Source organism: Anopheles stephensi, chromosome 2, assembly GCF_013141755.1.
Source record: "Anopheles stephensi strain Indian chromosome 2, UCI_ANSTEP_V1.0, whole genome shotgun sequence".
In the NCBI taxonomy this organism is placed as follows: Eukaryota; Metazoa; Arthropoda; class Insecta; order Diptera; family Culicidae; genus Anopheles; species Anopheles stephensi.
Genome location: NC_050202.1, coordinates 18,434,100 through 18,455,070, shown reverse-complemented (window position 1 = coordinate 18,455,070; position 20,971 = coordinate 18,434,100). Strand labels below are relative to the sequence as shown.

The following is a 20,971-nucleotide window of genomic DNA, read 5'->3' as shown; positions in this document are numbered from 1 at the left end:
CTCACACTGGGTCCATCATTGTCCCTCTTACACAGATGCACTTTCTGGTGCCAAGGGAAGAGAACAGCGGATTTCGGCAGGAGTGTATCGGAATGGTTGGTACAGGAAGGAAAACGAGCAGAAGATTCTTAACGTAAATCCATCCTTCGCTAGAACAATTCCTCCACATGCGGTCTCAAAAGCAAACGAAAACTGTTAGGCACACTTTTTTGGAAGATGAAGCGCAAAGGAAAGGGCCGAAAAAACAACGCCAGGTGCCACAAGATGGACAGTTTATGGTCCTTTTTTAACAACTTCGACATGCAGAGAGTTTGCGGCTTTTGGGATAAGGTCCAGGGCACAACTGAGATGTGATTTGTATTTAAAGGATCGATTGGATGTCTTTGAAAAAATGATTTAGAATAATATTTTTACACATCTTTCAACCAAGACACATTAAAAATATAACTTATTATGTTAACAACATTCAGCTGAGCTTAAAATAAACGAGCCAGCCCAACGTGAACCTTATCATTTGACACCCAATACATTAACGCCTCTTCCGAATAGCGCCCCAACTGGCATCGAACACGCAACGCGACCAAACCTTGCCCGATCAATTATGCAAATGATGTATTAGGAAGTTGACGAAACGGCAAAATTGACAGCTCGCGGACCGATTTACCATGTGTCACACGTCTTCAAACTGTACGCCAAAACCGTGCAAAGGGAACAGTTCCCGCTTCGATTCCAATGCCAACCGTCGAATGCATCGTGCAGAGCAAAACATTGCAAATTATGTTTAATGACGTCCAATCAACGGTGTAGATGAACGGGTAGATGGTGCCCTTCAGCTTTTTTTGTTCGTTCCTTTTTGCCAGGGAGGAGTCTTCATTTCGGCTCAGAGGCGGATGTTGAGCAGCAGGTGAGTGCAACACTTTTCTAACGATTGGCCGCCGTAGGATAAGTGTGGAAAGGCATTAACCGATGCAACGGATCTGTTTCGTTGCTGGACAGAGGACAGGTGCGTACCTTGATGAGAAGGACCGTCCAGCGGTTTAAACTTCTTAAGGGCGCGCCGAATGAACTTGAACTACGAAGGTAGATGATGGATTGTCTTGCCATCGCTCGCAAAACGGATGATAAAAATGCTTCTGAATTCAAATAAATTATTTTACTAGCAAATTTATATCCTGGATTAAAAAAAACAATAGATATAGATAGTTGATTTTGTAAAACATTTCTGTGAGGCAAAACTAACTTATGCTGTTGAAATTTGAATGAAAGGAGAAAAAAAATGAAAGGAGAACTTCTCTCGAACGCCACTAGCGCCATCTATACAGCGGCGAAGCAAAGCTAGGTGTTGTTGTACGAGCTTTCACGGGTTGAAAGCTTCCAAGGCTGGAGAGAACCGGTTCGAAGCTTTCCGCTATTGAACCGGTTAGTCAGCTGTTTTGCTCTGTTTTGGTGCTGTTTTCATATGTGTTGTTATGTTTGTTTCGCTTAACTGATTTAATAGTGCTATTTTATGTAATTTTTCGTTTTCTATTAAGTTTTATGTAATTTATTTCCTCTTTTAGGTGTTTTTTGTTAAAAAATTTCTAAACTGCTACTAAATATACACTCGTTTTAAAGGTTTCAACCTTGATTAGATTGTGTCACGCATAAATCAGCTAAGGATAATTCAAGATATTAATAGCAAAATACAAGGCTTGACAGTCCTTTAAACACAGACAATAGTTGTAGATCCAAGCAGCAGATTGTACAGAAGGTAAAACTTCTCTCCAGTTGTCACCCGACCCGGCATTAAGATTGAAGGTAAACCGGAACGAGGTTTCGCATGCAAAAACACAAACTACAATCGCTTGAGAAAGAGTGGCTTTATTCGCGGAATCACGAAGAAAGAAGAAACCAAACGACGCACGAAGACACGTTTCGGTGTCAGTAGTGAGAGCTTTACCGTGCTGCACACACCAGGCAAGAGGGTTTGTTTCGTAATCGAGCTAACAACACACCCCATACAACCACAGCCCATCAGACGGTGCATCAGCGCTGCATCAGACGCAGCGTCATGCAAATGACCGAAGAGAGTCGATGATGATGACCGGGGCGTCAATAAGCGCCGAGAAAACAAGGCCAGATACAAAACCGCCGGCAACCGGGCAATGGCAAAGCAGCAAAACGAGCCACCAAGAGGCAAATTGTTTTTCCTTTCGAACCGTGTTCCGTTCCGATGATATCATAAATGGCACACTTATGCTTGTTTTGCTCCTTTGCTGCCCTCGCCGTGCGACCGGGAGGCATCTCTCTGTCCATTTAACCAATCCCGACGAGAGCCTGACTGGCCAGATAACATTGAATCGGTTGCGATGCTACTGCAGGGCGTATGATGGTTGGATGAAGGAAAAATTGCCGATGAAGAAAGAAGAGCCGCAAACATGCATGAGTGTAGGCCGAACAACAGGTCTCGAACACACGATGCACGTTTAATATGGTATCATCATTTGCATACCGTGCGTATGGGCGAAGAAAACTAACGGAAAGCGGCTCTTCAGTTTTCCAGTGAATCGGAAAATTACTCTCACTTGGAAAACTCGGCTTCCTACACAGCTGGAGCCGGTGGTGGCGGCTGATCGAAGCGTTTAGTTGCGTAAGTTTGAACAATCAATGTTTCTCACTCATTGGGTGGGGGGTGGCTATTACGTTGCGTATCGCTTGTGGAGAAAGAAGGTAGTGGTGGGTGAAGCGGAGACAAAACAAAACAAAGCATAATGGTAAGTATTTGGGGCAATTTTCTTCTTTTTTTGCAAACACAACAATACTATCGTAGCGATAAAGTGGCCTAGATGTTAGATAAGGCCGGTTACAGTTGGTGGAAAAGCGAGTAAATGAACTTTTAAATGTGGTTCATGATGGGTGGCGTAGTTGATGGCACATTTCTTTGACCATTAGGAAACTGTCGTGAGAAAATTGTTGTTTCGTAAAATGTGTTTGAAATTAATTTAAATTTGTTTCTATTTTAACGAAGTTTGGTAATTATGTTTGTTTATAGAGATTGCTGCAAAGCTTGGGTTTATTACATTTTTATTGCAAATTTGAGATAAATTGTAAGCTAAAGAAATATTTGAGAGGGATTTATTCACTAGAAAACACTCAAGGAGATCGAAAATCTTGTCAGAAATCCTTTATAGGATCTTATAGCATCAAAGGATTTCTACGAAATAGTTCTTAGATAAGACGGCCGTCCAACAATTAAAAAATGCCGCTTGTGATGTAAAATTTACCTCTCAGAGCGATCAGGTGGTCTTGGAGATAGAAGCTTTTACTGAGTTTGTTTTACTCAGTAGTACCGGACATCGAATTTCTTCCCTATAACCAGGACAAACTTTTTAGCTATGGGTGTAGCCAAATCAAGGAGGCCAGAAATGGAAAGCCTAGATCTCGCCATGTTGTAGAGCCTAGGCTCTAGAAAAATTAAATTAAAACCTATCATTAGTCCTTTGGTCAAGGCCAAATTCTCTAAGAATCACATGGATGGAAAACATAAAGTTTTGACCCAAACATATGTGACCTACTTACAACATATATGGCAGTTCAGTCCTTCATCCGTAACCTACAACTTGATGTGGTGATCCGGATGTAAATTATAATACGTAAATGACAGTTGATATCTGGAGAAGTAACGCGAAAGTCGAAAGATTCAATCAAGCTTACGGTGTCTTGTTGCGAAAGTAATTGAGATCAGATATAAACGCGACAGCCGTTATAACCTGGCATTCGCGGTCTTGGCCTTCTAGACGCTCGTTTGCCTATCAATTATCCGTATTAAGACGTATTAAAGCCATTACTCCAGCCTAACTTTAGCCTACCATCACTCCTCTGCCTATTTAGATGTCCTAACAAGACTTTGCGTTACGGTTGGGCCGTTCGGTGCCATTCTTATGACATAACCAACCCATTTTTCTGGTGAGTTTGATTTGGAGGGTGTCCGAGTGCTGTGATATATATATTCTATACAATCCCAGCTTCGATCGATAAACGGGGATCAATAAATGTATTTAGCTTTGAATCCCCCGTAGTGAGGACTAACTATCCAATTATCAATAAGGTATCAATAAGTCTAGTAGGCCAAAACTGGCAGGCATGACCTAAGAGGTCGTTATGCCAAAAATTAAGAATAAGCTATGAATGGATATGATATGGTTAGATTCGGAAACATTAACAAAATCGTTATAATGTGAAGAATTAATAATTAGAACGATGCACCTAGTAGAACTCCAATTTTTCTATTACGCAAAAACAAGCTATTATCATATCGGTATGTATGTATATCTCTCATTAGAGTCTCTTCGTTTAATTCTCCAACCCGCTAAACACGATCTCCAATGCAAGCCAATCATTTTCTAAGCAATCTTCTTCCAATACTTCCGTCGTTAAATGACCAGCAAGCGAGCGGGCGAGCACGCGCTCATTTCGTTTTCTCGTTTATGCTGCTTCCTCGACGAAAACTGAAATCGAACATCATCGAATATAAAATCGATCGATAAATGTTTGATTGCCATTAAAACCACCGCCCGAAAGTGAGTCGGGTGAGTGTTGTGTTCGCCCGGTTCACTCTACGATTCGATTACCTCTTCTTCTTGCCTCTGCTGGCCAACATAATTTAAGCACCATCGCGCTTCTTCGCAAGCAAAAAAAAGTAAACATTCCGAATGGTTCATCATTAAAGCTGAGCGCTGGTGTTTAACTTCCGCAACCGCAGATTTTGCTCGATTGCAAATTCGCTAATCACTCCCCCCCCTAAATCGACAACCATGTCGAAGGAACCTTCAAATTTTTCAGACGGAAAACGAAACGACTAAAGCCCACCCGTGCTTCTTCTTGACAAAAAAAAAAAAAAATTATCCACAGACTTGAAACAGGTGGGGATATATTGGAGCCCATCGTAGCCTCGGTAAGTAAAATCAATCACGGCTAATTGGTCTTCCTTCGCGTTCGCCCTCGAACGGTGCAACTTTGTTGTGAGCACATCATTTTTGACCTTAATTTTGGCAGACGGACTCGTGTTTCTTCTGCACCTGCTTGAACACACTACCTCCGGCTTTTTTTTTTTTGTTGGCCGAAGGTTCAAGCTCAACGGTGAACGATCGAACATAACCTTCCCAAAAAAACTTGTGGCAGCCGAGCTTGGACATGAAAAACTCTCCGTTTTTGTTGTGAAAACTGACCACGCTTTTCCACGTGGAAAAATTCGTGCGTGACGCGGGTGATGGCTTCGTCTCAGTCGGGCAGTAGGTTTATTTTCGTTCGACCGAAGATCCTCATTTTGACGCTCCTCGCCTGCTCAGTCGTTGAAGTCTTTCTCGGTTGAAACTTTTGGCGCGAACGGTTAGACGCAAAATAAAGCTTTAAACGGGGTTTTTTGTTTTGTTTCTCGTACCCGTCAAATCTTTCGCGTTAAGGCCACTTTCTTTCCCTGCATGACGCTCGTGATTTGGGCTCGTCTATGTTGGGCGGTATTTTTGAGCTTCCTGCCCATCATCATCATCCCGTACGGCACAACACACGAAAAATGGGGGAGCCAGTGCTAAAGAAAGGGAAAAATCAATTTGAACACCAAGGCACACGAAATTGAGCAAAAGTTTAAGCTGCATCCATTAGAAACATAGCAAAAACATGATTTCGGAGGGGAAAAGAAAAACATAAAACACGCTGTGTGGAACAACCTACTGTTCCATAGCCCCCGCTTGTTCGGTTGCGGCTCATCGAGCACACAAACACAAACGCGGTAAAGAGAGTTTTCATTTTCAAACATAATCTGTTCAAATGCTCATCCATGCTCGGGTTTTAGCTCTTTTTTGTTGTTGTTAAGCTGCCACTCCACCTGCAGTTTGAATTTTGGTTTCGCTTTCGACTTTGCTTACAAGATGTGCCGCCAATTCATTTTGAAAAACCGATGGACGAGAAAGAGAAAAAAAAAACAGGCCCCAAACGACGAACCTGCTTTTTCACACAACCACCAACGGCTTATTTATTCCTCCGGATGAGCTGAAGGAAAATTGTTGCGATTTTCTACGTTTTTTTTTCTTTCTAGCGACCGGCATCCACTGGAGGTGGATCGTTCAGGGCGTGGATCTGTGGAGCTGAGAAAAACGGATACCACACCTCCCAGCGAGTTTTGGCATTTATTTAGTATGCACCACGCTTGTTCTTTTTTTTTTTGTTTCCGATCACTTTCGGTTAAAGCGCATTCCGGCAGCTCGGTGGGTGGGATCCACCATGGGCGAAAGTGAAATTTTAGCCCCAACACATGTGCGCGAAGCCGATCAGAGAATCTTTCATCCCATCGGAAACATAATCCGCAACATGGGTCCATCCTCTGCGGAAAATGGCAAAACGATAAATCGTTTATGCGGGTTTGTCTTTTCAATAATGATAACGGGCTTTTGCGGGCTGCTCGTGAGCAGTAGGCCAAAATTTGAATGTCAAATTTGGCATCAAACGAAATTGTTGGCCGAAAGTTCCCGGAAAAAAAATTACCATTTATCATCGGGCTGTTAATGGAAATATTATGGCTGTTAACGGGGTGAAGCTATTAAAAAGGAACCTGTCTGTCCGTTATTTGTTTCTGCCCTAGAAAAGGGAAAGTCTGCCGCTCCATCGTCCAGGTTCGTCTCCAATTCTCTTCCCACAGGGCGTACATACCTGCGCACAATGGTAAATAAGAGAAAGGGACAAGAATTTAGTTAACGATTCTTTTCAACCTGCAGTGCGTCCTCCTCGCTAGAGAAACAGCTTGGTAGCTTTTTCTCCCGCCCATTTTAACAATTATCACCTAAAGAAGCGCTTTTAAGCAATTGTAATTTTTCGCACCACTACCACATAACCTTCAAATCACTACAATTTGGCTTCGTGAAAAAGGGCGTTTGAAGGAAGGAAGGAAGGGAGGAGGGTACGCGAAAAGAAAGAGCGATTGAGGCCAACCATACAATTAGCACTATTTCTCCCGGTAGGTGACGACGGTGGCTGTGGCTTTGTGCGAACGCACGCTTCATTATCACACACCTCATAGGCACACTGACAGATCACTTCACGCTGTCGATCTGTAGGGGGCTGAGAGTGTGTGTGTGAATTATCGCTTATGGTTCCGTCTCGGTGGATGGTTTTGGGTTGAATAAATTGCCGTCCCGCGCATCGCGCCCCACCAGAAGTTTCTTCGTCACGATCGTGATAGCTGAGGTAGAGTAAGAAGCTACAGCGGTATGCAAATGAAGGCATTACCATCATTCGGAGGCCGCAGAGCATTGGCGAAGAATGCCATTTTGCAAATCGACACCAAATGAGTGGTTAAACCATGGAACCTGCCATGAGCTACCGGGAGCTTGGAGTACCGTAATCATGATTGGGTTAGCTGTGTAATATCCAGCATCATCTCCATCGTAAGAGTTTCATCCTTTTGGATGGGGTTGGAAATAAATAGCGCAAGAGCTACCGTGCTGACCGAGGCAGGTTGGTCAAGCAAAATGTTGGAAGGAAGCAGGACTATGTATAGATGCACCGACACCGATTAGATGGTTGGTAATGGTGAAATGTAGACGTCATCGGAGGTACCTTTCGCGTGGATAATAAGGTAAGGAACGTTCACACGTGCTTCATACCACGATAGCAAACTACTGTCCAATTAAAGGTAAACGCTACTGCACGATGGAATGCACTGCATTCATGCAGACCACGGTAAAGGTTGGGCCTTGTTGGAAGCGTCTAAGAGAGAAGCTCATTTAGCTTTCAACACCGAGTGAGTATTCACTTATATTCTTCTTTCACCTCGAAAGATAATTGTAAGTATTAAAGCTAATCGATATTTTCAATAAAAGCCCTAGCCCATCTTTACCAGGAAGACGATAAAGGCTTATCTTGGAGAATACGTTCTACAAGGGTAGGGTTTTGTATGTACTTAAGATAAACAAAACTATCATGTTTAATTTCAGAATATGGAAAATAGGAACACTTGGCAGTGTTGTAATGGTCACACATGGAAGGTTACCTCCTGCTGATAGAGCACACGCCATACGTTCTTTCCGGTCCAGTTGAAATGTATTACAGTCGAAGAACTTTGCCCTTAATTTGAACTTTAGTTGGTCAAAGCGTTCCGAGAAGGTTAAAAACCTTCCCGAAGGCATCATTCTACCCCCTTTATTTAATCTTATCCGGACAGTAGATTTACACGTTCTAGAAACATTAATCAATATCGTCATGCTGATGATATAGACATAGGTTTTGGTCTCTTCTTTTCTTAGTAGAACCTTGATACTATTTGCACTTTGGAACTCTAAAGAAACCTCAACCTAAGAGCGGAAAGAGCTGCCGCTCGGGGCCTCGTCGGTTAGAGGGGGCCTCTTCGGCGAGGGAACTCCTGTTGTTTCCCTCTAATATAATAATTAGAGGGACTGCCTTCACTGCCATTCCGCATGGGGCCTCCAAATATCTTGACCAACCCCTGGCTGGATCAACTGCGCAACTTGAATATGTACTAAACCGTGAAGGGCTATAGGGTCCACGAAATTGAAATTTGAATGCTATTTGCAGAATTGATCTCACTATGGCAATTATTCACCAGAGCTCTAGCTCTTGTAGAATTTTTTGGCAGGTAGGTTGTACGTAAGCTGTTAAATAAGTCTCTAGAACAAGGAAGCAAAACTATTGTGATGAGTGATTTTACACTCAGTTCTTCATAGCAATCCCAATTAGGATCGCTTAAGAAAAATTAGCTACTCATTTTGTGTTGTTCGTCTCTTCCAATATCCTCTAGACACAAATTGAGCTGCTAAATATTCGTAAGCTTGATTTAACACCAGAACCTTGTCCAATGTCTTAATATCGAAATGGATCGGAAAATTCCCTGCATCATCACCGGTATTGATTGTGGTAAGTGTGGTAAGTTACGCTCGTCGTAGTTCTTACCCGCTTCTGCTGCGGTTGGAACGTGTACACGCTTGACTTATGTCGACACGTTTCCATTGTGAATCTTCATCATCTTTCGCAGCACCAAGAGACTTGTGTGTGTGTGAGTGTGTGTTTTTTTTCAAGGTAAATAATCAAGCAAGCGAAAACCCTACCTCGATATACCAGCGTACAAAACACACAACTGATGAGTCACGCAAACGGCCAATATGTGAACGTTGCACGTCTCGTTCGTGTGTGCAGCTGGCTGGACGAGAGCGCACTTGGCTAGCGTCCGAGCAAGTCACTATCGTTGCTTAATGGATTGTGGCGACCGTAAAACACTATCGGGCCACTTTTGGAAACTGTCTTTGCTCGGAAACGCGCCCTTGTCCTTTCCGGAGGCTCGTCGATTTAATTGAATTCGCTACTGTTCATAATTTTTGGACGGATGATGGCGAGCAGATTGGCTTCGCTTTGCGTAATTTAAAGCTGCAGATGAGAGACGTCCATTTGGCGATGACGTTAAACTTGACCTCCATGTACACCTGTTTGTCGTAGTGCTGTGATGCGAAACAGCAAGCAATGAAAGTGAAACATAAAAAAGCATCAAGATATACCGAAAGACTAAATACTAATTAGGCACGACAAAAACAAATCCTTTAATTAGCATGGCATCAATGTAGAAACAGAGTGTCGCAAAGGATGTAGCCTTCGCATGAGATGTTTATAGGTTACGAAACCCGAGTCTTGGCCTTATGCCAAATAAATTTTTATAAAATTTTTAACTTGTACTTGTATCCGAGGCTCAAAGCGAAATGATATGCTAGTAATAAAATTTACTTTTTCCCAACGGCAAACATTCTCGAACGGCTCTTTACTTTATCGCTTCAATCGTAAATAATTAACAGGGAGGACCGTTCCTGCAGGGCCACGAATGGAACCTGACCCACTAGCGGCTGGACGTGTCCTTCTAGCCGGCCATTTAAAACGTGCAGACAGTAGAATGCTTTATCACCATGCCCTTCCGTCGCAGTACTTAATTCCAGCAATAGTTATCAAGGTTATCGCTCGGTACCTTCATTAACCAGGACACACGCGCCATGAACTTCGTCAAGCTCTTTCACACCTTTCACGACCGAAATCCAATCGGACGCTTGAGATGCTCACGATTCTGGCTGACTTCTTTCGCAGCGTGTTGTAGCGACGGTCCCGCTGTTGATAAAAGGAGGCGTGAATGTCAATGTCACGTTCGAGTTCATTACAGGCTGGCACGGCACAGGGAGCCAAGGCACTATTTGTACACGGTGTCTATGTATCGATTGGTGTGACGTGATAATTTTCACGTTTCTTAAGCAAATTGTGTACCGAGCGGAACGAGAGCCGGTGTCCCTTTTTTTCGAGAAGCAAAAGAAGTTAACATACATACGAAAAGAGGGCTAAAATATATCCTTCTCTCCAGCTACAAGCTCCATTGCCAACGCTTAATTGTTGAAGCTCGTAGCTTGGTTGTGGCGCTCGATAAGGTCCCTGGGCACTGCAATTTATAGTCCAATCAATAAAGCGAAAGTGAATCGTTCGATCTGCAGTGTACGCCTTTTTCGAAACCGTAAACTCAAAACCGTACTATTGATCTTGATGTATAGCCAACAAGGAGTGAACCATTGTGTGGTAAGCTTCGATCCATGTTTGACAACGATTCTGATGGATGGCTTGCCTTTTTTTTTTTTTTAGTTGTACCAATCATCTCCAGTTGCTTGCAATTCTCCCTCCTCGCGGTCTTGGTCCAAATCTGTGTAAACAAACCATTTGACACCACCCCCAAACTGTCGTGCTCTGACACTGACACTTGGACGACCGCGTTGGAAACATGGCGTACCTACCGGGATCTATCGCGATTGACGCTTGAAGTACACACGCACACGGTACGTGTAGATCCCACACTGGCCAACCTGGGCAACAATGCTAAACCCACTCATAACACATCACCTCCGTGTAGCAGGAGGTGTCTTGATATTTCTTCCACACCCGATCGAATATAAGCTGCTAGCGTGTGTTCTGTACACCGGGGCACATACATTTCTAGGGCGGTAACGCGTCCTTCGTAAAGTGAGGGAATCCACCCGGGGGTGGGAGAACAATAATTAATTCTCGGTCGTGCTCGGTATGTTCCGTCCCCTAGACTGACTCGACCTTCCCCGTTCCCCGAATCCGGTTAGGAGACTTGGTTTGCCACTTGGTGTGACCTTTACCAATTACCTCCAAGTTCGTGAGCGTCTGCGCTTTTCGATCTAGAGACGACGGTGGTGGTTCCTAGTGCCAGCAGGAAGCTGGCCCAAACAATAAAACGATACACATCGAGTGATAAATAGAGCTGGATGTTGATGGATGAATGGAGAGTTCCAAGGAGTTAAAACCAATGCAAGGAACTTTTAAGGTTCGAAGCTAGATGGGTGGACGTAGAATATTGCCATACGGAGCTTCAGCTAATAAACCGTCCACCATGATGTTCCTGATGAATGGAACAGATCAATCTAGCAACTAAAAATTTATATGTGAAGTTCTCGCCCATCGGCCGATTTCAAGTCATCATTCAAAACTAGAACTACCGGTTGTTGCGGTGTGCACTTTATTGATGTGGATGCTTTTGTACCACCACAAAGCAACGTCGGTACACTCGTCATATCGCGCTTTACAGCCACGTTCATCCCCAACCCCCCCATTATCAAGGTGATCACGAGGGAGATCGTGAGAAATGTACGATTTTATGACTGGTTATTTTTAGTGTCCGGGAGCTACAACCATACCCCTCCGCAACTTAGGGAAAACCAGCTTCACGAAGGGCTGGTTACATTGCACGCAAATGCAACACAGCACAGTACACTCACCACACCGCAGGTAGAACCCCAGCTGCAACACGACGAGAGCGTGCAACTATGGCGAGTTCTCGAGATGGAGTAGCCTAGCAGTTTTCGAAAGGTAGGTAGCGCTACTCCGCGTCCGCAGGGGGTCAGGCTGGCTGTGGTTTTATTACCAAACACACGTACCTACCGAAGCGAACTGCAACTTGAGAAGGCACACGAGCAAATCGAACGTTGGAAATAATAGCCACAGGTTTTAGGACAAGACTTCCTTTGGCCTTTGCCAGTGCTGGTCGCCGTCAGGTTGGTTTGCAGCAGGTTACGAAATAAATTCTTTCTCCACTGTGTGTGTGTGTGTGTGTGTGCTCAGCCTGAAACCTTATTTCCATAACGATTCCAATCGGTCCTAATCCTAATTCCTAATCTATCAACTTCACTGAGCTTAGCAAAAACCCTCCTGAGTATAACTGCTCCATTGGAAGTCCCGAGCCGTGTAATTAACTATGATCAGGGAATCAAAGATCATTTCAAATGACAACATACGTGTGGGAATAAAGTTTCACTGGGTGTTCCAGCATTCTCAAAAAAACTATTGGAGACACACATACGTTAATGCACCACACAACAGGATTAGCACCGCCGGAAAGGTCAGCTCGTGAACGTAACGTGAAACGGAAATGTGTAAATTCGTGTGTGTGTGTGTGTGTGTGTGTGTGTGTGTGTGTGTGTGTGTGTGTGTGTTTGATTGTCGATAGTCATGCCTCCCGGACACAGATCGATTTGTTCTTCGTCCATCACAATGGTCGGAGGGTTTCTATTGATTTCTTTTTTCTAGGACTGATGTGCTGTGTTGTCCTAATTGCTCACAGTTTTTGTTTGCCCAACGATTCTCAAGGATGTGACTATGTTGTTTGTTTTACTGTCTATGGCAGCATCAAACAGCCGCAAGAGAGTTACGAAGTCTATTCGTAAGATTTACTAGCTTTGCACCACAGTGGGTCCAGTGACAAAGAAGCCGTTGCTAGTCATTCCCGCCATCGTAAGGCCATCGTAACAGCCGTCGGTGTCCAACATCTTCGAAATCTAATAAAGATGTTGCTAGAACTCCCTATTAACACCATCCAACCGCGATTGTGCGTTGATGACTTCTTCGATCGGCAAGCATTCGATTTCTCACGCTGATGACAAAATCGAGACCGAGACACACATCTGCCACCTGCTGCGGTTTATCTGCGGCAAAGATGACCCAACGCGCTTCCCATCGCACCGGAGCAGTTAATGGTGTCCTAATGGTGTAAACTAATCTTTACCGAATCTTTCCACCCAAAAAAAAGCACATCTCAAATCGTTTGTTTCGCGATGAACGACCCGTCGTGCATGGTATGCACTTTGCTCCTCTGGTTGCCTCCAATTTGCTTTGCCTCTATTTCAATCGGTTTTAAATCTCTCTTGGGCTCGACTCTGACCGGTAGGTTGGGCGATTTACATAATCGACACAAATGGCCCAATCTTAGATGGAAGCGGGTCACAAAAAAAAACAACGGGAACTACTACTCACATTTATCATCGATCTGGGTACCCCCGTGCGTTCGCCCTTTACCCTTTACACTCTCTCACATTAGTCGTGCTAATGAAAAAGAAACAGATCTATGGCGGAGATTCGCCCAGCATACGCACTTGTGCGCCTTGCACTTTCTGTTACGCGATAGGCTTTACATTAATTTTCCCACGAATTTAATGATAGTTTTTTTCTCTCTGACAACTTGCTGCGAGGAGGGGGGGGGGGAACTCTCTTCATGGAAGGTTTATTTTATGTTTCACAAATTAAAAGCAAACAAAACTTGTCAACCCGCTGCTGCGTATACGGGCGCGGGAAGCTGAGAAGCTTGAGAAAAATGCTAATCGCGCTCGTTTCAAGTGCGATGCAACTCTCATCTCCCCCCCTCCGCAGACTAAGCGATGATGTAAAGCCATTTGTTGTGCCAATGGGGATTAGATTTATTTTTGCGATAAAGCAGAACGCATAAAAAGTGTCTACTTTCGCTGTCTTTAGCTGGGAGGCGAGAGTAAATTATAATCTTAATAATGGTGTTGTTACACAAAAGATGGGGTTTCTTAATTAAAAGAATTTGTGCATTTTTTAGTTAAAAGTGACATCTAATGGGTGGAGGTTTTTTACTTATCGTTATCGCTTATCGAGCTCATCAAGGTTTGTGGAGAGAGAGAGAGTTGAATTTACCTGGAAATATAACGATAGATAAAAGTTTTATTAAAACGGTTTATACTTCAACGAATGCGTAATGAACCTAATAAATCGCTTGGTCTAATTTAAGTGCATTTGTAAGGTCCTCCCAAAAACCGTCAAGCTCTCACGTCCCACAATCCTAGAACTGTGCAGTATTAGAATCTCACCTGACGATAGTCGCGTGATGGCTGGTGTGCGTTTCCGTTTCCTTCTTTCGCCCCGAGTAGCTCACCACAGTGATCTGTCTCGTCTGTGTCCGCACAACTCGTCTCACACGGCTCCGGCCATCACCCACCAGCACTATCGTGCGCTTCTTACTGCTACCTCCACTCGCATTGCTACCACTTCCGGCCGCTGTCGTATCGCTCAGTATACTAGCCGACCCGGACGTATGATGCTGGTGATTATTGTTACTATCACCACCTCCACTCAGCGCACTACTTCCACTCCCACTGATCAGACTACTCTTTTCCGAACCTCGACTACCAGCACCAATATTCAAACTGTCCAGTTTGTCACTCAGATCGAAGTATCCACCACTACCACCAGTGCCGCTACCACCACCCGAAAGTAGATGGTGCGGGAAAAACTTGTGATACTTCTCCGACGAGGACGAACCACCAATATTGCCCACCGAACCACCGAACGCGTTCTGGTACTTTAGCTTCTCCCCATCACTGTGCTGAAGGTGGTGATGTCGCGGGGACGATCTTGACTTTCGTTCCCGCTCTGCGCCCCCTTGATGATGGTGATGGGGGGAGGGTGAGTGGTAGTGGCGGTGATGCGGCGACTTGTAATGATGGTGATGATGGTGGTGGTGATGATGATGTCCGTGCTGATGAGTGTCCCCGCCGCGTGGGTACAGCTCCGAGTCGAGCATGATTTTTGGTGGTTTAGCTTGGTCTCCGGTCGGCAGGGATCGGAGCGGATGTTCCGCACTAGGGCGGTCCCTCTAGGGTCGCCAATGTGGGCCTCTGTGTATCGCGTCAGGGGTGGGCCCAAAATACGCCGGAAGCGTTACAACTCTGCTCCCTCGCGAGCTAATGAACGCGTTGAGTCGGCACACAGCACGCGCGTACTTGACCCCGGGGCGAGTTTAGGTTGCGGGCAGACTCTCAGACCCTTACGAGCACGCGCAGGACCACCGGCGATGGTAATTGTGCCAGCTTGATACCCATCGGGTTCACTTTCTCCACAAGATTTGGAAAACAATCAGCTAAGGCCACAGTGATATTTCGTCGTCTAGGTTCCGTTGATAAGACCGAGAGCTTTGGTTGATGAGGAACACACAGGCACACACTGATAAGTTCAATATTTTTCGTTGTTCGCTTATTATTCAGTTCGTTTCATAAATTCGAAGTTGCGTATTCTTCTTTGCTTCACCTTAGTTTGCACTTTTCGTTGTGGAAAATACTGTAAATTGGGAATACACATCTTGGTTATACTTCAAGCTACATATGTTCCAACTTCGTCGAGAACTTCCAGAAATATTCTACAAGTGTCTGAAGATGTGTGAGCACGTTCATTCCACCAGCTATCTTACTGACGCGTCTTAAAACCTATCAAGTTGTCATACACTTGCTGCTGCTGCTGCTGACTCAATCAACTCAAGCTGGAAACATTTCAGACACTCAAACTACCACCGTCCTAAATCCTCGGAATTGCGTAGGACTTTAGGTGAATTTGTTTGTACATGTAACGTAAACGGCCCGAGCACAAGAGCAAACAAGCGCGGGTGGACAAGAGACTCTTGCTCCCGACTAACAATCCCGTACGACGCCCCTGAGAAAGACTACGATATTCTTAACCACTTGGAATAATTATTAAATCACCCCAATGCCCGGGGTGTCCCTCAACCGTTCGGTTCCGTATTATTCGTCACCACTTTGGTGGTTGAAGTTTGAAGAATTAAGAATTTATTCGCGCAACAACTGCCCAATTTCCGCTACAAGTCATCAGCAACTTCGCCGGTACTTGTTGCCACCGGTGGGTGGTGCTAAAAATATTTCCTGACGAGACGTGGAATGTGACTTCTTTCCACTGTCATCCACTGTGTAGGAGCGAGCTGAATATTCACAGCATTAAACGCGCTCCAATACAAAGTTGAGCAGAGTTATCATTACTTTCCGCCGTATTGATCGATGTCTAGCGGTTGTGTATTGGGCGTGGAAAGGCGTTCTAGTCCAGAGCCACTGAGCAACGCTAGAAGGCGTTCTAGTCCAATTAGAATATGCGCGTGGCGGGCGAACGTGCGAACGGTGGCTAATTTCACAATCAACACATCGTCATAACGGAGCACGACTGCACGGGGCTTCTACAACGACGATAATCAGGGCATGAAATGCCTATGCAGAAAACATGGCGGCATGTGCAGTTGCCGTTTTCTCACCGGGACCTAGAAGTGAATTGTTCTCCAATCCGGAATAACTGCATCTGCTGCTGGCGCTTGCGTGCCCATTGATATTGCGCAAGAGAAAACTGTTTTAAATGTTTTTTTTTCACCCCTCTTGCTAGCCAACGCACGCTGGAAGATTATAGGGTAGCTTCCTACACTCAATTTCCTTATTAAGGCCCGGTGCAGCTCGGTTGCATTACTGCTGGCAGCGAAGCTGGATACGGTTTGTCGGGAGAATGCAATTACAGTAAAATAAATACGCCGATGTTTGTTGTCGGGTTGGATTAAACATCCAGTTACGTTAGCTGAGCGATTGGAATATTGAATTCGAGTTCCAATCGCCACTAATGGACTATACTCCACACTGTCAATATGGTGTAGGTAGTCAGTAAAGGTAGATGAAACAAGCGAATTCAAACCGAAGCATTTAAAGCTTAATTCAACCGCTGTAGATCTCGCGTCACCGATTAGATAGCTGATTGTTTAATCGTGATGCTGTTTCGGGGAAGACACGACATGAGGACGTACAACAATGGCGGTGGTGTCGCACCGCCTGTCGGATAGATGGGAAATTATTTGCTGCCGAAGGACACCCACGGACAGTTTTAATAATCCAATCGTATTATGCAACGGCCAAGAGTCACCGATCCATTAGGGAGAAGGCAGGCCATCACCCCACTACACGTTGTATAATACGCGGTGCCTCGCATCTTGAAGACGACGGCAAAACAAATGACAAGACGGGGTACAAATTTTATGGACACAGCTTTAGAGTTCAAGGGGACAATTATTATGGTGGCCGTTTTGCAACCGCAAAGGCCTCAACGGCGTGCGGGTGATGAAATAGCTGGCAGGAGAAAGAAAACCAACTGTCAAAACATGTAGGATTACTTATTTTATTATCCAGAGAACTCAGTACTCTTCAGTTCTACATTTCTTCAAGTTTTGATCTTCAATATCTTATACTTCGTGTTTTTGCCATCAGGTGGCTCTCATCAACTCTCATCAGGAGCTGGTTGTCAAATGTCAAACTATGGGTACTTAATTTCTAAATGTCATTCGTTTTCATTTCAAACCGCACAGTGATTCCTCTGTCACGGAACTCACGAAATTCAACAAAAGTGGCCCTAATCCAGTCGAAGCAATCCCTCTGCGTAACAGCATAGTCTGCTTCCTTCTAGTAAATTTGGACCATTTTCGGTAAATGGAACCGGTTGCATTAGGAGGAGGTTGTTTAGTGTCAAAACCTACATCCCACCGAAACTATTCCATCCTCCAGACGTCCTCCTACACAACTTTGGCCATGAAAATCTTTGAGAATTAATCAAACGACCAGTGTTGCGACCAAGAGCGAAGCACGACTCCAACTAATCTCTGTTATGAAACTCTAACGGACCAATAAGCCGCTAGGAAGGAAATCGAAAGTGATTTTTTCCCTCAGTTCCGATACAGCTGGCGCCCGTTTTCCAATAATTGCCAATCGCAGGAGGTATTTCGAGACTTAATGATGACACTACGCTGATTTAGAGGTTTTTTTTATCGGTTAAAGGAGTTTTTTTAGATAAAAAAGAACTCCATTGTAGAGTGTTCCGGTACCCCGGCAAACATCTCTTGCCGTGCATCCAATACACGCGTCATAATGATGATTGATTGATTGAATGATGCCGGCGCACACGTACGGCGCTTTTGATCTCATGGATTTTTTGTTGTTGTTGCTGCCATCGCTTTTCTATCTCCAAAGTCCGAATTGTGACGATAAAATCATGTGCGTGTGTGGGTATTTTCTATTTCCTCGCTCATTTCTAATGCTGTCGCCGTTGGATCGGTTGGCTAATTAAATGACATATCGGCGTTGACGGGTGAGTTAAGGTCATCGTTCGGTACGATATGTGTGTGCGCTCGATGACACTGCCAGCAAGCATAAGCAGGGGAAAGTGTGACCAAACTCTAATGTGCCTGCACCGATGCTCTGTTGCCCGTTGCGTTGTTGGACACGTTGTCGCCCTTTTTTCCCCCAGGAGGAAAGCGATAAGTAGGAAGAAACACTTGAGGCTTTAAATACGCGTACACACACACACACACACACACACACACACACACACACACACACACACACACCAACAAAGAGTGTGATGACTTTATGGAATGCATTTCAATGCGCAAATCGTCACCAGGTTTGTTCGGTTGTAGTACAATTTACAGCCTGCGAGCCCTTGAGTAAACATTCCACCCTGGCTGCCCGAATCGCCCGAAGTCGTTAAGAAGGAAACGTGGTTAAGCGTACCACTTCCACGCCGAGAGCTTGGTGAGTCGATGTACTCGCAGCGCTGCTTTTTAATTACCTCCTCACCAGCGGGTTGACACTTTGAGGGCGCGCGCGCGCTCGCACTCACAAGTTTCATGATTATGAGAATGGATAGTGTCCAAAACCACTCTCCACTGAAGCTCTACCGAAGAAGCTCCAGGAAATGCTTGGAAAGTTTCTAAGCAAAAGCAGTCGCTGTTGTTGTCGGACTAAATGGAAAGTGAAAAAAGGCAGGATATTACCACTTGCCGAATAGGGAGTGCGTGATCTTCGAAAAAAGGGCCGTATTGGCCACGCATCGTACGCACCGAGTGAAAGCTTGGCTCGCGCTCAAAAAAAAAAAAAAATCGAGCAATTGAGCGTCGATTCATCATTGCCCTTCAATTTTGAAAAATCGTTTAACACGGCACACAAAATAGTCTTTCAGGCAAGGTTTTTGTGTGAAACGCTTCGAGAGGGTTTCATTATTACTGAATGTGTATGATCTTGTGCCGAGAAGCTCGTTACAAAGGTATAATTCTGTACAAGGGTGCAATGCAAATTGGCGTATTTTGGGATGTAAATGCGCTATTGAAGCGCATACCACCAGAGCGACAAACCTATGCAATTATGAAGATGAACACATCAACCCTACAAATCAGTCAGTGACTTTTTCTTGGGATGGGCCTGAGTAGGCGTCCCTAGCTTCCCAAGAACCGCAGCTGCCTTCGCTGGCAATCCCCCGCAGCCAGATTCCCGGATGCGCCACCATCTGACACAAAATTAGTCGCGTGGGCTGTCGTTTATTGGAGGTAATTCTGTTTTCCCATCAACCCGAAACGGCTACGCATCGATCAACGGCGATCGGTGATAAAACAAAAACCTTCGCATTGAAACATTGTTTCACATGATGTCTTCTGAATGGTTTCTATGGAAAAAAGGGTTGCGCTACGAAAATTAGTCCACTCCCAATCGAACGCCCACCGCGTGCTGTTGGGTGCTTGGGTTCGTTCTTTCGCTCAGTCACACATTTTATTGCTTTCCATTGAGGGATGGGAGGTTGCGTGGGATTTTTAAGTTCCTCCTCGTCAGTTTTCTCAATTCTCCCAATTAAAGCTCATCAAAGCGCTGAGAATGCGACGCTCCTGCGACTAACTTTCTTCATAATTAACAAACTGTAGCTTCCTGAACGATCGATCGGTGTGGTGGTGTTGAACAAGTGATTTCAATGGTTCAAACCGAACGAACCTCTCCTCCGGCGAGACATCGTCCCTAATATGGCGCAAAGCTTCGTTTTTTGTTTGCGTATAATCTCCCCCAAAATTCTTCGTATCCCGCAACGATGTCCGTGTTGTTACCGTTGCCCGCTTGTTGGCAGTTGGTTCATCCCTATATGGATTTGCAAGAGCTACAAGAGTAACGGGGATTCGTAAGCTCACCGGATATGTGGGCTTTCGGTACGAACCGGAGAATCAAAGTCCCAATAATCGGTCGTCCACTCTGCTAGGTGCGACACGAAACTGAAGCGAATGTGAAACGCCCGCGCAGGACATTCGTACGGGAGATCTCGCGACCTTGATAGAACAGGTTTCAAGTGCGGTTTTTTCTGTGTTGTTGTGCGTGTGTTTGCAACCCATTTCTGTGGTGTTGACGATGGTGAAGAAGTGTTTGAAAATCGACGCTGGAAGCTATAATTTGTGATTGTTAGTTGTTGGTCGAACATCGCGAAAGTTGCTCTGAGATATTGGGATTTTGAAGCAATATTTCACGATTGGTGAGAATATAGGTTATGACCGAATTCGAATGGATATCTCCCCAAAACCAAAGCGCCTGTCAAGCGAACGAGACTTAAAAAACTAAGGTTCCTCTCCAAAACAAAATGAAGCCTTCCTACTAGTCTTCCTGCGTAACAGCCACATAACGCCACTTTGCATGCACTCAAAAGCCAATGGTGCGTGCAATGAGGGCCGGCCACCGACCACTTCACTTCTGGTCAGTCGAAAACCTTAGATCGGGAACATCATTTACAACGTCAACCGCAGCAACAACAAAAAAAGAGTGGAACGAATTGGCTTCCCTAGTATCCCAACAACCAAGGGTGTGGTTGTGCCATGTGCCTTGATTTTTGAGCGCTACAATTTTGAGGTTATGTCTGTCACTGGGTCTACCATCATCAGAAGTATAGCACGGCCGCACAATGGTAGAAATCGTGACGGTAATTGAACAACTTCGGTATTGCACTGGCGTGCACGAACACAAATTCAAGC

At 44.8% G+C, this 20,971-nt stretch overlaps 1 protein-coding gene across 3 annotated transcripts in view; it reads right to left on the bottom strand.

Annotated features, from left to right (window-relative positions):
* Positions 1 to 20,971, bottom strand: part of LOC118507233 (IQ motif and SEC7 domain-containing protein 1) — a 167,575-nt gene that overhangs the window by 47,274 nt on the left and 99,330 nt on the right. For 2 of the 3 annotated variants that reach the window (XM_036045470.1, XM_036045473.1), the window contains exon 2: positions 14,193 to 15,438. The exons of the other annotated variant lie outside the window; for it this stretch is intronic. In XM_036045470.1, the coding sequence (XP_035901363.1) occupies positions 14,193 to 14,905 (713 nt within the window). In that variant the 5' untranslated portion in view covers positions 14,906 to 15,438. The remainder of the gene's footprint in view (positions 1 to 14,192; positions 15,439 to 20,971) is intronic. 3 annotated transcript variants of the gene reach the window in all.